A 17,664-nucleotide genomic window follows, 5' to 3' on the forward strand; every position below is an offset into this window, starting at 1 on the left:
TGCGAGAACATATTTTGAGAACCAAAGGGGTTCGGGCCACATAAAAGATTAAGAACCACTGCTTTACATTGTATTAATATTGCTCCCCTATGTCAGTAATGAACAGTTTGTTTTTTGGAAGCAACATCTGTCTTGGGGCTAATGGATGTAGCTCTCAGATATCTTGGAGGATACGTTCTCTCAATTTGTTTTCAAACCACCGAATTAACCTCAAATTTAAGCCCTTCTTTTATAATATTTGAGACTAAGTGGCGAAGTGAGTTAATGCACTTAGCTCTTCACATCTGGTTCCAATCCTCTGAGGCAGCCAAGAGCACGAATTTGGTGACATTTCATCATTTCTTGTCTGTCTGTGCCAGATAATTTGTCAAAAATAACCATCTCTGTTTAAGGGAAAAGCCCAAACCTTGATTGGGTAGCCAGGCTGCCGAGTGTTTTCTCAGCAGGCTAGTTCCCTGAGTTGTCGTCATTATCATCATCACTAACCATGGGCTCAGTGCCCGTTGGTGTGTGGTGCCTCTCTCAGTATTCCTTTCCATCGTTTCCTGTCCAGTGCGGAGTGGCTTAGGTTCTGTAGACTAGCTCCGCTCCAATCTACTATGTCACCTATCCATTCTCTGTGGGGTCTGCCTCTCCTATTCAAACCGTCCATTATGCCGAATACCAGGGTCTTGATTTTTTGTTCATCATTCATTCTGCAAATATGCCCAAATAGTTGTAGCTTCTGTTTTATAACCTTCTGCAGCAGGTTCTCTTTCGGCTGTATCTTTCTATATAATGCCTCATTGGTGACCTTCTGCATCCATCCTATTCCCAGGATCTTTCTATAACAACTCCTTTCGAATGCCAGTATTCTTCTTTTTGAATCTTCTGTTATCACCCATGTCTCACATCCATACAACATGCTGCTAAATACACACGTTTTCAAGACGCTCAGTTTCGTTCCTAAGCTAATCACTTTGCTTTTCCAGGTCTTATCCATCACCTTCAAACTCACTCTTGCTTTCGCTATTCTTGTTGCTATTTCTTTCTTTCAGTCTAGATCATACGTTATGTTGCTCCCCAGATATGTGAACTTCTCTACATTTTCTAGTTCAGTACCATCTACACTGATCTTCCTTCCTATTTCCTTATCTCCAAATACCATTGTTTATCGGTGCTTGTAATCAGTCCGTACCACTTCCCTTCTTCGTTTAGCACCTGCACCATTTTCGCTAGCTTCTCCTCATCTTTCCCCATGATAACTATATCATCCGCAAACCTCAAGTCGTTAATTCTTTTCCCATGCACAGATATCCCTTCTACCTCTTCCTTGATCTTGTCCATTGCTCTCTCCAGATGCATGATGCAGATACTTAGCAATATTGGAGCTCCTTGTCTCATACCTCCACGTGTTTTGAACCAAGTTCCCAACTCCCCACATGTTCTCACCACTGCCTCCACATTGTCATTGATATCCTTCAACAACCATATCAATCTGCTATCCACTCCATACAACTCCAACACCACCCAAGTCACTTTCTGACCTATACTGTCAAATGCCTGTTGAAAATCGACGAAGCAGGCGTATGCATTCTTGTTCTTTTATCGAGCTTTCTCCACTATCAGTCTTAGTGCCCATGTCTGCTGTATGGTACTTTTATCTTTTCTGAACCCCACTTGCTCGTCTGCTATATGTTCTTCTGTTTGTGATCTTAGTCTCTCAGTCAGTGTCATCATCAACACCTTGCCTAGATGACGCATTAGGGCAATCGTTCTGTAGTTCTTGAACTCCAGTGTACTTCTTTTCTTGTGTATTGTCAATAGCATGGATCTTGTCCATTCCTTAGGTGCTTTCCCTTCTTTCCATGCTATATTATGTAGTCGGTGTACTTCCTGAATCCTGCTTTCTCCACCATATCTGATCATCTCTCCCATGATCTTATTTCCAGGGCTCTTGTTTTTCTTCAGTGGTCTCACTGATTTTTCTACTTCCTCTTTTGAAATATCAGTCTCACTCTCGAAGCTCAGTGGAGATAGCTCTTTCAGTTCCTCAGTCAGTCTCTCTGAGACACTCAGGTCCACCTGTGCTTTGTATAGATCGGTGCAATATATCGTCCATCACTGCACAGTCTTCTCCCTGTTCACGAACACTTCTTCATTCTCATCTTTGATGGCCATCTGCTTCGCTTGCCATTTCCTATTAATATTCCTAATTGTCTCATACATCTCCCTGGACTTACATTCGCTGTAATACCTCTCTGTGTCTTCACATTGCTCCTCTAACCATTTCTCCTGATCCTTTCTGGCTGCTTTCCTTACGTCATTGCGTTTCACCCTATATTGCTGTTCCACAATCTCAGAAATATCTCTTAGGATCTTCAATGCTCTTTTCTCTTGTACCAACTTCAGTGTCTCCTGAGTAATCCACTGTTTGTTGATCTTCTCTTCTTCTGGAACAGTCTGCTTAATTACTTCTTCTATCGCGGTGGCTATCCCTGTGACTCTCTTATCTAGGTCTTTCTCTGTGGTGATATTCTTAATTTTCTCTTTGAGCGCTGCTCTCTATTTATTCTTTGTTTCTTCCTCACCTTGCCGAGCTGCATCTCTTCTTTTCTTAAACTGTGTCTTACGTTTTCTTTTGAGTTTTATCTTGATGTTTGCGATCACTAGACTGTGGTCCGAGTCTATATCTGCTTCTTGGAAAGTTCGTCACTGCTGTACTGATGTTACCCATCTTCTTCTTATCAAAATCATATCTATCATGTTCTTTGACTTCCCATCATTTGATTGCCATGTCCACTGCCTACAGTCCTTTTGTTTGAATCTCATGTTGCAGATCACCATTTCATGCTCCGTAGCAAACTCTAGTAGTTTCTCACCTTGTTCGTTTCTTTCTCCATATCCAAACCTTCCCATGACAGTCTCCCAACCTTCATTATCTGTTCCAACCTTCACATTCCAATCTCCTCTGATGATCAGTGCATCCTTCTTTGGTATCTTCTCCACCATCTTTGTCAGGTCTTTATAGAATAGTCCAATCTCTTCCTCCGTACCGTCTGACATGGGTGCATACACCTGAATGACTAAGATGTTGAATGTTTTTGCTTGCAATGTTGCTACCATCATTCTTGCACTCTCTGGTTTGTATCCTAATAATGCTTCTCTAGCAGTTTTGCTAAGAAGGAATCTGACTCTTGCTTCATGCTTTGTTTCATTTTCTGACCAAATGACTTCGCAACCACACATCTCTCCTCAAGCTGTCCAAAGCATCTCTTCCAGGCCAAGTATATCGCATCGGTATCTTGCCATCTCCTTCCAAAGCAGCTCTAATTTTCCAGTTGCCCACAGCGTTTGAACGTTCCATGTTCCAATGGATAGCATATGCGTTAGTTGTACTTTTCTTTCGGTAGCCAACTTATCGACCCAACCTTGATCGCTTGTTTTGTGTTGCGGGCCATATTTATCCAGGCAATGTCTGAGTCAGCATCTTTTATCGTTTAGTCGTACAAGCATCAGATTTCATTCATATTGTTGTTTCATGGTCAGCACCTCGACACTCATCTGACCACCCCTCCTCCTTCGTCCATCATTGGGACTGGCATGGAGCTCATAGTGGCTTCATGGTGGAGTTAGTTCCCTGAGTGATTGGCAGGAATCATGTCGTACTGCATGAAATACTGAATAAGCAAAGAGGGCAAATCACAAATTATAATTCAGTATGACTGTTCCAAACCTGGCAGCAGAAGAACTGCTGCTAGGCCATACCTACTTCAAGGGAGAGATAAAAGAACCTTCTAGGATATCCTCTGCATTTGGCTTCCAGTAGGAGGTGATGGATCCATGGACCCTATGTTTTGGGTACTGGAGAAAAGCACTAGAAGATCCAGCTGTGAATCTGCACATTTCTCTAATTAACTCTCATCATTTCCCTGTCCCAGAATACTTCCTCTGCCAGCACTTGCAAGGGAATCCTTAGGAGTTAGTTTTACAGCTATCTTCTACCATGCCTGCACCAGGGACGCCTCCAGGCCAGAATGTGGGTTCTTCAGATTTCTTTTATGTCACGGGGCATTTTTACACATCACAAAGGGGCCAGAGCATAGGTGGTCATCTTGCCCCAGACTGTAGTAAGGAGAGTACATGAACTAGGGACAATGAAGAGGGTCTCACCAATATTCAGATCCATCTTGAACTGATAAAGGTGAAAAGCAAAGACCCTTTTACATGTTAGTGGGAGTTTGAGTCAGAGACTGACACACACAAACTTCTTACCCAATAATTTATGGGTAGCATTAAAGATGTTGCCTAGTCTGCTTGCATCTGTCAGTCCTGCTGAGTCAGGAATTCCAAAGATTGATAATGTGATGCTTATGCTTATGCACAGCTACATAATAAACCTTCATAGCACCCATCTGCCTGCTTTGCTTAGCTTAGCTTAGTTCTCACTTGTGCCTAACTTCGTTTGCTTGCACTGTAAGGCACACTGGGATGTTTTAACTTGCTCTAAAATATAAACATATTGTATGAATTGGTTGTCTTCTGATTTTTTTTTTTTTTGCGTTCTTTCTTCCTTTGCTGTTTTTGAGACAGATATTGAACTATTGGCTGCTTGCAGAGAAGAGTTTCACAGACGACTAAAAGTATATCATGCATGGAAATCCAAAAATAAGAAACGTAATACAGAAACAGAACAGCGTGCTCCAAAATCAGTCACTGACTATGGTGAGAACATTGTTATTTTTTCCGTTTTTTAATAAATAGGAAAAATTTTCAAATGAAATATTTTCTAGAATAAACAAGCAGATTATTTTTAAAAAAAAGTTTTTCTCTTATGTGGAAGAAAAGGGTTATTTTGTTTAAAAATACTTTTATATGAAAGTGGGTAAAATACATTGTTAAACAGATTTTAATTGACAAACAATTTACTATTAAAATACAGTGTTACTCATAAGATTCACTATATGTTAACTAGAAAATTTTTTTTCTGAACCACCATATCTACTTTTTCACACTTGCCACAAGTTAGAAGTAGTTTTATTTTTGGTATGTAGGGTGCTCAAAGTTTGTTACACGTTAGCCTCTGGGAAAAAGGATACTTAATCTGTAGCTGTGGAAGAGAAATCTTCAGAATACCTTCAGCTGCATCCTCTAACACACACACACAAAACTTCCTTAGATTATTTCGGAATCATGACACTGTTAGCAGAGAGCCCTCTTTCTGAATTCTGCCATCTGCTGCAGTTCTCTGTGGTAAGTATGATTGATTCTCAAAGACGGACTAGATCAAAGATTCTTAATACCCTCCTAGTCAGCCTGCAGTATCTGAACCAGCAATGTGGGGAGAAACTAATGTATTGCTTCAATAGCAGCAAAGAAGGAGACATTTTTAGCTGGTGGTTGTTCATGATATGACTTTCCTTCAGAATGTGCATGACATAAACATATTTTGAAGAAACTTTTTAACTTTTATTTATTCATCAAGTGCTTCTGTTCCCTCCTGGTTCATTTTAATCAATATCGTAACTTTTTTGAAGTTTAACCTCTATTCAGCAAACTTTAATATTAGAAATGTATGAAAATGGGATGACAGTTGAATTAGTGTGCAGCTCTCAGCCTGCTGATTTCATTAATGTTGTTCACTCTGTGCCGTTTCAAAGTCGGCATTAATAAGAGTGGGTACCTTTACCTTTTGAGGAATTGGATGCATAACAACATTCATTTTCATAGCTTGCATTAGCCCAATTTGTTGTTCTTGGGAATTATGTTGTATAAAGAGCACAAATCTATCTTTGGATAGGTGTGTGCAAATTTACGGCTGTCCAAGGGAGACCCATATTTCTGTTATATTTAGTTTGGAGCAAATAAAGCAATAACAATCCAACTTATAACCACTCTTTTTTTTCATTATTTTCCCTTCATTTTCTTAAAATATGCCATATTTCATAATGAAAGTTGGATCATTTCTGTGGGTAGAGAAATTTTGTAGTATCATAATACTGACCTATAGAGATTCATATTATTGTTGTGATAAATTTGTATTATTGCAAGTAATTCCACTAAATGAACACTTCAGTTTCATGTATTATAATTAGCCATACCTGATTTCTTGGGTGCTTGTGCTTATAACTCTTTTAGATGTCATTGAATACATGATTCAAATGGCAGATTTCCAGTTTTATTCACTCATCAATACATTGTAGTTTTATGCAAACTGTTCTGTAATTAAATGTAAGTGGGCATGACAAATGGAACAAATTAAATAAGCATTAAATAAGCACTTTTTCTCAGAAGAGATTAGAATTAGTGAATTTTACAGTGCAAAAATAAATCAAAAGTTTATTAAAGGTCCCACACGAAATAACTAACAAGTTGATCCTTGCAATCTGTGCAAAGTACCTGTATCATTTTTTTTTTTGGTTTGTTTTTTTTGTGTTTGAGATTGTGATTATAAATCACTGAAATACCAATTTTAAATTTATGTGCCATTGAGATTTGTGAGGCATAGACTTATGGTACTTAATAAAAGAAAATGTTACTCTTGTCAATAAACAGCCCCAAAATACAGGTATTTACCTCAGTACTCACATATCCATTATAAGTGGAATTTCCTTTTGTCATATGGGTTGGTGACAAATTTTATGAAATAATGAATATGTAACTTTAACTGTATCACCATTGTTCTATTTCCTTCATATGGAATATTTATTTACAGACTTTCCATCATTTTTCAACAACTCAAGTAAGTGAGGAAATTGTTGTGTATGAAAACTTTAACAAATAGGAATATTTATAAGCTCTGTACTAAATTCTGCTCAACAGTGTTTTGCTACATTTGTAGAATCAGAGTATCCATACAAAATTTATTTCACCATTTTCTACTCAATACAAAACCCACCACAAAATAATATTAATAAAATATTAATTCAGCATATGGACACTTAATGATATGTATTAAATTTACCAGAGCTCTGTAGCTTGAAAGCTTGTCTTGCTCCCCAGCCAAAGTTCAATAAGAGATTTTACTTCACCCACTTTGTTTCTCTTGTGGTTGTATATTTGTGGAATTTCTTTTCATAATGAGATCCTACATGTGGAAAAATGTACTTTTTTAATATTGATTAACCAAAGTTGTGATCTCATTTTGGGTTTCAGGCAATGCTATGCTATTGCTTTAATTCTACCATTTTTATTATATTTGTACATATTTTTGTCTATTGTAGCAAAACTCTGCAATCAACTTAATACAGCAGCTGTTCTCTTAGAACAACACTAACATTGGGGTCAGTTTCATTTTTAACATAACGTTTCTGTAGGTGTCAAAATATCTAGCATTGAAAAGTGAAGGCTATGCTAACTGCTCAGAAATTCTATCCTTGAGCTTTACCAAGGGATGTAAATATGCAAGGATAGAAAGAAGACCAACTCATTGCTGTTGTAATGCAGAGAAGTGTTTCACACTATTATGTCTTCAGTTTGGTGTTATGCACATATTTAGACAGTTCACAAAGACTCATGTATTGCTATGCAATTTAATGTAAATAAATTCAGTATTTGATCAATGCTAACTTATAAAAGTTGTATCCACAGATAACTTACATGTAATAAAGATTACTAAAAACCTGCCCTGTAGAAACAACTTTTCTTGTTTTCCTTATGTGGACATGAAGAATTCTTTGTTTTCTATATAATTTTCAGGCACTAACATTTACATTTTGCATTTTTTCAGACATTGCTTTCTGTATTAATAAACCATTATAGTTCGTACAAATAGAAAAAAATAGCAAGTGGAGCTTGCTATTCTGTTTACTAATGTTTATGAAATTGCAGAAATATGTATGTTAAATGTGTCAGACATTTTCATTTTATTACAGTTCCAGTATAGATGTGCTACTTAATAGGTGACTAATACCTATTAAGGTTGCTGTGTAGATCACATCAGTCTTGCTTTTGTAGCATCTTAAACATGAAACAAGTTAACTAAAATATGCTTGTATCTTGTAAAATTTGGTTCAACTCAATTGATTTTAATGACATACAGAGAGTACTTTCCAAGAGTCTCAGAAAGCAATATTAATTCTAAAGCTTAATACATGTTTCATAAAGCAATTTTGATGAGTGTTCTGTTAATAAGTGGACATTAATCATTGTTTCTATTAACAGGTTAGATGTCTTTGATGGTATCACATGATTTTTCAGTTGATTCTCAAAAGAGCATATTTTTAAGCTGTTAAAATATTACATTAACCTTTTATATTTAAAATTGCTTCTCTGTGCTATGACTTGACTTTGTGAAAGGCTAGACTGTAATATAGGCTAGTCATTGCTTAATACTTTATTTTTATATTTGTAAGGGTTGGATAAAAACACTAGATATGTTCAATATTGCTCTAAACCATAGTGACGTTTTAACCACCCCATTGTCTAGGTGGACTCAAGACCAGACAACACAGTGCCAAAAATTACCAAGTAACCCAAAACTAGTTCTTCCCAGGTCACTACCATTGCAGAAGTGTTAAATGTGAAAACACAGTAGTGGAAATTTGGAGTCATGGTTTTAGCTAATCTGCTTTTAGCACTGATTTAATTCAATTAATCTGAGGGACTCATTCTGGTTTTTGCGTGTGAAAAACAAGGTGATTAGGCTTTAAGGGCAGCTTTTGCTGTTTTATCTGCAGTTGTAACTGATTTTTGTTGTTGTTTTTGGTATTTTGAAAAATAGCTCAACAGAACCCAACAGCTCAGTTGCCTGCCAGGCATCAGGAGATTGAAATAAACAGACAACAGCGTTACTTCCGCATCCCCTTCATTCGTCCAGCAGACCAATATAAAGATCCTCAGAACAAGAAGAAAGGTTGGTGGTATGCACATTTTGATGGGCCTTGGATTGCTCGACAAATGGAACTTCATCCCGACAAGCCACCTATTCTCCTTGTAGCTGGTAGGTACATGCTCTTAACTTTTGGAAAGAGAAAGTCAAGTGCAGATAATTGTTCATGCAGGTATTTATACTGCAGCAATGAGAGGCTTGGTACACACGCCAATAACCTGTGGTCTAAAACAACATCAAAACCAAGGTCACAAAATGATCTAAGAAGCAGTGCATGGTCACTAGTCAATTTATTTGATTTATTGGCAGCAGTAAAAGCAACAGGGTATGAGGAGAGACTGGAGGAATATTTCATTCCATTATGAAAAATTGTTTATAATAGAAATATAATGAAAAAAGTTAGAAATTAAGGTATCAATCCATTTATTCACAATTTTGAATACTTATATATTTGACAACGTGTTTATAATTGTTTCCTGGACTTTTGGGAAACCACCTTTCCCCCAGTGTCTGCCTGAGCCTGCTGCCCTTTCATTTGCTGTTCATGTCCCAGAAACCACTTTTGTAGTCCTCTAGATTTTACAGTCAGAATGAACCCTCACGATCATGTCATCTGGTTGGGGGGGGGGAACCCACAAAACCACGGTATCTGCAAATCTGACTGGGGAGAAAATTGTTTTCCAATTCCAAATAAAGTAATCAATTAGACTCTTCCTCTGTTTAGCAACATGGAGATACACACATCTCTTAGAACTGGAAGGGATCTCAAGAGGTCATTGAGTCCAGTCCCCTGCACCCACAGCAGGACCTATTCCCTATCACCTGACAGACTCTTTTAATATAACCTGCGCCATGCCCTCGAAAGGCCCCTTGTAAACTCACAACCCTGGATTTACAAGGCCAGTGATCTAACCACTGAGCTGTCCCTCCCCCAGGAATTGTTGCTGTTGAAATATTCCTAGTTTTCTTATTGTAATGGAAAACAGATGGAAAGAAGAGGTGGGTATAAGGTAATAGGGAGAAGAGGCATAAACTTTTGGACCTTGCCTCCCTCCAAAAATCTCTGTCTTGATGTGGTCTTTTCACTTAAGAAATCTAGGAAAGAACCTTCCCCCAGCACTTATTGTGCAACATTTTATGGTCAGGGCACTTATCCAAGTAGTTAAGTTGTTTCTTGCTATGCTAATTAGAAATAATAATATTCTGAATACTAAATGATCTGGTGCTTCTTTCATGTTTAAAGTATGTGTATGCGACTAGTGGTGTTTCTTATGGGTACACTGTTTTAATGTACCTACTGGCAAAGTTAAAAAAATGGCTAGCTGCATTCTCCATGTAGTTGGATTTAATACGCATAGAGGTAAGACCCCTTGACAAACACCATTGTAACCCCTTTTCTCACCTCCCTGGGTTTCTCAGGAGCGGGCAGCACTCAGTTGTGTGTCTGTGCGCCTGATGGGTTCAATATTAAAGGAAATCCTGTGTGTCCCAGTGGTGATGTTGGATAGTTGGGAATCCCCTTTCCACCCCTGATTTCTACAGCTCTGTAAAATGGCAGTGCCTCCCTCTGTTTGGCTGCTGTACACACTTAATGGTATGCCTTAGGAAACCTCCAGGAAACTTATTTCAGTTATAATCTGTATCTGACTCCCAAACAGTATAAATAGTATAGTCTAATAGACCACAGAAGAATCAGCACACACCTTTACTTAGCAACTTAAGGAGACAGGGTTACAGACTAAATGTGAATAAAATCAATTAACAGTATACACAGAACTAAATGATACACATAACTGGCATGTACCCTGCCCTCAGTTCTCCCACCCCAGAGCGTACACCCTTTAGTTGTCAACGTTCCAGTTACTTGCTTGTGTTGGCATGCGGCTGCTGTTCACTGGATTGCAGACAGCTTGGTGAGGGTTCTGTGTGTCAGTCCAGGCAAGGCAACAAGCTGATCAGGCCTTCTGACCTGGAGCTGGCCTCCGCAGCGCTCTAGAGAACGTGACCTATGAAGAAAGGCTGAAAGAACTGGGCTTTGTTAGTTTGGAAAAGAGAAGATTGAGGGGGGGACATGATAGCGGTTTTCAAGTATCTAAAAGGGTGTCATAAGGAGGAGGGAGAAACCTTGTTCTTCTTGCCTCTGAGGATAGAACAAGAAGCAATGGGCTTAAACTGCAGCAAGGGAGGTTTATGTTGGACATTAGGAAAAAGTTCCTAACTGTCAGGGTGGTCGAACAGTGGAATAAATTGCCAAGGGAGGTTTCAGAATCTCCATTGCTGGAGATATTTAAGAACAGTTTAGATAGATGTCTATCAGGGATGGTTTAGACAGTACTTGGTCCTGCCATTGGGGCAGGGGGCTGGACTCAATGGCCTCTCGAGGTCCCTTTCAGTCCTAGTATTCTATGATTCTATGAAACGCACAGATCAAGTTCCTTTCCTGTCAGGTCTCTCACTAGCAGGCGGCAGCTCCCCAAAGCAGTTCCTGGCTGGGAGAAAACGTCCCACTTGCCTTGAAGTAGTCTGTTCCACGAGCATTCTCTCTCCAACCACAGGAGATCACCATCTTCTTTTTCCACCCTATCCCAAAAAAAACAAAAAAACAAAAAAAAAAAAAATTTCCCTTCCAAAGCCTCATGGGAGTTGAATTCTCCAGAGCCAGACTGCAGCACACAGCAACAGCCAGAAGCTCCCACATACAGAGGGGTCCTACACCATTTTAAATGTTTAGTGTGGGAGAGGGGCTGATTCAGCTTTTGGCAGTTTTACATAAAACCCTTAACTTGCCAGTCACTTGTTCAGATCTGAAGAAGTTGAATGATGACAGGCCGCTGAAATGCTATGGAATTATGTGCAACAAACTGATTAGTAATTACCTGGCTGGATGCTCACACTCCCAAACCCGTTATTGTCTGTGATCTCAGCAGAAAAGACTTGCAGGCTGAGAACTCTTGACAGGTATACTGTCCTACTCATTTTTGAAGCACATTCGCAAGTTAGTTGAAACATGCAGAATTAGCTTTTACTGCATTGTCTGTGCTATATTTATTTAATGGGTAAGACAACTTCAGTCTCTTGGGCTGTCAAACGGGGCTCATAACACTAATGTTTGTAAATGACAGTAAAACATTGTACCTATTAAAAGACTCGGACCAATTGCAGGGTCAAAAGAAGAAAGCAGATGTGTAATTTTTGTTAATGGGATTTTGAACTATGTGAATGGCTTTATAAAAGCAAGTTTTCATTAACTGTTTCAGGGAAGGATGATATGGAGATGTGTGAATTAAATCTTGAAGAGACTGGCTTAACTCGAAAGCGTGGTGCTGAAATTTTGCCGAGACAGTTTGAAGAGATTTGGGAGCGCTGTGGAGGCATCCAGTATCTTCAGAATGCAATTAAGACCAAACAAGCTCGCCCTACTTATGCAACAGCTATGTTGCAGAACCTATTAAAATAGTTACTTTTGCACATTAATATTAGAGTTTGAGAACCTTTACATTGATACAAAGGGAAGAATTCCTCTGACAAAAGAGGAGTTAAACATTCTGTAATTGTGTTGGAGATATTTAATTTAAAGTGAACAGATTTTATTAATCATGGGAGTTTTAATTTGTACTTTTGATGTTTAATTTGTGGAGTGAACTCACTAATTCTCTGAGGACCTTGCAGAAGTTTCGGTTAAATATGTTTGTTTCATTTTCTTTATATGCTGCATCCTTCTCAAAAGCTTTTGTTACAAAGCTAGCACTGTAAAATAACACTATTGGTCTTAGGGTTCATACTAGGATGAACTCCATGACAACTTCTTTTTTATAAAACCCTCTTTAGAACATGCAAAATAGTAACCTTTAAAGGGTGGTTTAAAGAAGAGGGTACAAGGTATCTTCTAACTGGAATTGTGAGGCCTTAGCTTTAACTACTTCTTCTCAAGAGAAGCTGGAGTGTACAGTACTTCTCTATGATCAGAGGCATTTTATGTCCTGATCTGAAAGCTGCTCAACATCATATGTACTGATCTTTTAGAAATGTATGGGAAATCTGTAATTTCTTACTTTGTGTCTTAGTTTAGCTGACATTATTCTCTATAGCTGCATCTACACAGCCCCTCCCTTTCAGAAGGGGCATGCAAATGAGCATGTTTGGAAATGCAAATGAGGTGTAAATTTAAATATCTTGGACCTCATTTGCATAGTCCCATGTGATCTGGAAGCCAAAGCAGCCCTGTGGATGGGGTTTCTTTGCAAGGAAACCCTCCTTTTGAAAGCACGCATCTTCCTATTTTGTTTCAAGAAAAAGGGTGCTTTCAAAAGGGAGGTTCGCTTCAAAGGAATCCTGTCCACAGGACTGGTTTGGCTTCTGGAAGAGCTATTTCTGGAAGCCAGATCACATGGGAATATGCAAATGAGGCATGAGATATTTAAATCCATGCCTCATTTGCATTTCTGATCTGGCTCATTAGCATGCCCCTTCTGAAAGGGAGGGGCCATGTAGATGCAGCTTCTATGTTTTGAGAAGGGTACATATGTACCCAAAATATTGTGTAATAATAGAGGGACTCAAAGGATATATTTTTCTTTTTCTTTTTTTAGGATTTTTTTTTTTAAGTACTGATTTCCCGCAAACACTACTTCAGTTATATTTTTCTGACAAAACTTTGTCAGGAGTCCTATAAGAGTTAAATTAAAGAAGAACTGTAATTTAAGTATATGATGCAAAAATTGTGGAAGATGTCTCTTTAGATTAAAGGAAAGCGTAAGGGAAATGTTTTTGTTGGTTTTTTCTTCCTTTCTCTTTTTTTAATAGTAGTTTAGCAGAATGGTAATACACCTATTTACTTTACTGAGTGCACACAGATTGTCACTTCTGTTAGATAGCATGAGAGGCTTTCCCAACAACACATAACTGAAGTGTCTAATTACAGTATGCTGCTTCAATGGCTAAATGTTTTGGTCTGCTGTAATAACAGACTTTTTCCTTCACTCACTTTGATCTTTTTTTTGTACTTAATCTCTGTGTAGGGTTTCTAGCTTTGTGCAATGAGTGCCCTTGATTCATGATTAAAATGCTTGTACACAGGATTTATTCATTTCACTCCATGAAAATTGCCTTTTATTTATTTATCCAGGGGTTCATAGGCTGGCCATATATCAACAGATTAAAACTTGTTGTGTGTGCCTTAGAGCTAGAAATTTGAAAAATAAAGAGAATTAGTTTGGTGCCTTCTAATTAAAATTAAATATTCAGGCATAATTTGAAAGAAAAATACTCTTCCTGTGGTGAAGCACAGAGTTTACAAATGTCAATATAATATACAGACGTACACACACTTATTTCCTTTTTGGGTTTTAAGATTGAAACCATTTTGAAAAACAAAACAAAAAAATTTCTACGTTCCCTTCATTGTGAATGTAAGAAAAGGTATAATTCTATAGTGCAGTAGGAAAAAGTGATGAGAACACTTTCAAGCTGTCAGATTAGATTGTGTTTGAGTGCCACAGTCAGTTTGTTTAGAAACTTCATGTTGTAAGTGTGAAAATCATTGAGTAAAGAAATAGCTTTTTTATTTTTGAATCTACTACACAAGCAATTGATAGCTTCTGTGCACAGAGCATGGAAAATGTAGGTGTGTGATGTCTTTTTAAGTAAGTATCACATTGCTCTTGAGTCATGTGGTGGCGTTGGTAGGAATGTCAAAATGCCTTTTCAGTTCCCACACTTAAGTATAGTTATTGACTGCAGTGTGAAGAATATGTGTATAAGATCACAGTTCATCAGTTTGTTCAAACACATGCATGTATTTAACCACGTGAGTTCATTGGTACCACTTGTGTGGTTGAAGTTAGGCAGCTGTTTCGGTATATTGCTAAATTTGGGGCAGAACCTCATAGCTTCCTGTCACTAGCTTCTTGGATATCCTAAAAATTATCTGAGAGAGGGGCACTTAACAGTATTGAGGAAGTATTGACCTGTCTTAGAGCTCAGATGCTCACCCCCTTCTTTGACTATCTGGATTTTAGTGAGTATCTAGTTTGGCATAGTCTCATGGTTTTACTGGTACATTATAAAGTGTTTTTAGAAATACAGTGTAACAATTTGTTCCCGGTATTAGTACATTTAAAAGTGCTCAATTGATGCATACTAGTAACTTCTCTCAACACTAGCTGTGGTTGTCCATCAAGGGGAAGCTAGCCTTTATTATACAGTATAGCATATTCAAGATTCTTATCTCAGAGCATGTGTAAGTCACTCAGATATCATGGCATGGGTTTGGGAGTTTAAACAAGAAATCTTTTTCTTTAATCAAAAAGGAACTGGATTGGATGTTACAACACATTTCTCACCCCTTCCTTTTACTCTCATCACTTGCTATTGTCTTAATTTGAGTCAGAGAAAAATTCTTCACTTTTAGAATTTTTCATATTTGTATGTGTGATAGCATGCGTTCCAGTAAAGGATTGTGCGGAACTTGCTGCTGCTAACTGAGCCTGTTAGCTCAGCAGAAGTCGTCATTCTGGAATCAGAATCAAGTTTGGGGCTGAAATAACAATCATCTGCTTATCAGTCCTCTGCATGAGCTAACTCCTTGATTAGACAGTTCCTTATCTCATCTTTAATAAGGTGTTAGCCTAATTGCCATGTGGAGAATACAGTGTTGCTCCTGATATCAGGCAGTAAGGGGTCATGTGAACTTGCACTTACGGGAAAATGAATAGAAAATACTGGCTTTGTTCTGCGTGTTCGAATGATTTGAAAAACCAAACTAAATCTGCTGTTGAGAGTAGCTGGGAGATTCTCATGTGGCATATTAGTAAGTAAAAAAGAAATAAACACACATACTGGGCTATATTCCTGATCACATGACCCAAGAATATGGGTCTACCTAGAGTTTTATCGAGTCATTAAATATGCCCTTTCCTTTCCATTGATGAGATTCTGTTTTTCTTTTTGCACTTGTGTCCTCTTCTTGTTTCTGTTTTTGTTTTAAAAATATTTTCAAGTAGTTTATACTGATCTCTTGATATACTGAAAATTACACAAAATAAATACGTTCCAGGTTGAAAGCTGTCTGGGCTCTCTTTCTTTTAACCCAATACTTACAGTGTAAGTGCCAAAAGTGGACCACGTTTAGAAAAGTATTTAAAAAAAGGCAGAAGGGCCTTTCTGAAGAAAGTTAGTCTCTTGCCACCACCATTGAGTGCCAGAAAATCAGTTAAAGGGTGGGCAGGTGAGTAGTACAAGCACAGTACTAGCAGAGTTGCCCAGTCCAAGCAATACAGACAGCCATATATTAAGACCACGTTTTCTTCAAGGAATGGAAGTTACTTCAGAAGAGGAAATTTTATTTTGTGGTGATGTGTCAGCCGATGGCTGGTACGGGTGCCCCAAGAGTCTGCTCCATGGAGGCAGCACAACTCAGCACCCAGCTTTACTGCACCTTACCACTGACCAGGCTGAATATAGCCAAACCAGCTAAGGTTCTTTGTTTGTGTTTGGCCAAGTTACAGCAACTAGAAGGAGTCAGGCTGAAGCTTCAACGTGGTTACTATTTATTACAAAGCAGAAATGAAAATCTTAATGGTTACAGTTGCAGGAAAAGTTAAATAAAATCTTAATGGTTACACTGTTATTGCTCTATTTGCTTAGCTACTATAGTAGGATGATGCAAATGACACGTCAATTAGAGAAAGTTACCCATTTGAGGACCAGACGCCTCAGACTAAAGAGCTCTTACTATTAAATGTGCACAGAAAAAACATTGCAGGTATAATTCTCACCCCTGCGTCCTTCGACTGGCATAGCCAAAGTCATTCACTGAATCCCTCAGGAAGAACTGTACGAGGAAGGGGGTCCCCTAGGTCCTCGGGAGACAACAACTTCACCCGACCGGCAGGCACAGGAAGTTGGAGTTCAGTTAGAGTAGGCTGCCAGCCCCTCTTTATACCCCTTGGGGCTAGTAGGTTCTTCCTTATCTCAAGGTACCAATTGTACTGGTTCGTCTTTGTGACGCCAGCACTTACAAGGCAGTTACACTTGTAAGGACAGAGATAACTAAATTTATAGAAACGGGGCAAACTTTCACACGGGCAGTAAAGTTCCCCTCCTGGGACCAAGTGTGGGTGGATCAATTATCAACACCAGCCAAGGGCAGCTTGAAGCCCTGAGGCCGTCGACAGCTAGCCTGTTAGCCCCCTAATGTGTATTCTTCAGTCCAGAGTCATGCTGACATAGCACATCTGTGTGCTCTCAAAACATTCCAGCACTGTGCTGTCTCTTCATGCTGTGCGCTCTGAGGCAGCTAAGAGGGGCAGGCAAGATGGAGTAGAGCAGGGGGATTCTGTCTGGCTACGTGATGTCAATGAGCACATAATGTTGCTGTTTCAATGGGATCCTAATTCATCAGCAAAACATCATTGGACAGGTTACATCCAGAGTGTAGCTGGGACTAGGAGCACAGTGTGTTACACTTGTCAGTGAGGCATCCAAATGCACAGTAAGGTTTGGAGGGCCAGAAGGAGAAAATAGTTTAGTTGTTTACAAGTGCTAACCTCTCCCTGTTTTTCCCTGCTTTCAGAATTATGTGAACACATCACAGGAGTCGGTGACCAGATGTATGGACACAGTGTAATTCATTTGGCTCCAAGGTGGGTAGCTGTTCCCCTGGGAAGTTCATTGGTGGGCCAAAGCTCTGCGCTGGCACAGATGGAGGGGCAGGTGACATGGAATAAGTCATGAGACTTGATATTTGGATTGGTAGGCACAAAATTACATGTTGGGATCACAAGGAGTTACTGTTTCCCTGAAGGTCTGGAGCTGGCCCTAAGTGGTGGGGAAGGCACATCTGAGTTGGTGTGGCA

General features: G+C 38.9%; 1 protein-coding gene across 1 annotated transcript in view; it reads left to right on the plus strand.

Annotated features, from left to right (window-relative positions):
• The window catches only part of MYO6 (myosin VI), a 135,271-nt gene extending 122,319 nt beyond the window's left edge, over positions 1-12,952 (plus strand). The window contains exons 34-37 of the mRNA XM_074990990.1: positions 4,573-4,704; positions 6,695-6,721; positions 8,702-8,920; positions 12,067-12,952. Of these exons, the coding sequence (XP_074847091.1) occupies positions 4,573-4,704; positions 6,695-6,721; positions 8,702-8,920; positions 12,067-12,266 (578 nt within the window). The 3' untranslated portion in view covers positions 12,267-12,952. The remainder of the gene's footprint in view (positions 1-4,572; positions 4,705-6,694; positions 6,722-8,701; positions 8,921-12,066) is intronic.
• Positions 12,953-17,664: the final 4,712 nt, after the last annotated feature.

This window comes from Carettochelys insculpta, chromosome 3 (genome assembly GCF_033958435.1).
Source record: "Carettochelys insculpta isolate YL-2023 chromosome 3, ASM3395843v1, whole genome shotgun sequence".
NCBI classification, from domain to species: Eukaryota; Metazoa; Chordata; order Testudines; family Carettochelyidae; genus Carettochelys; species Carettochelys insculpta.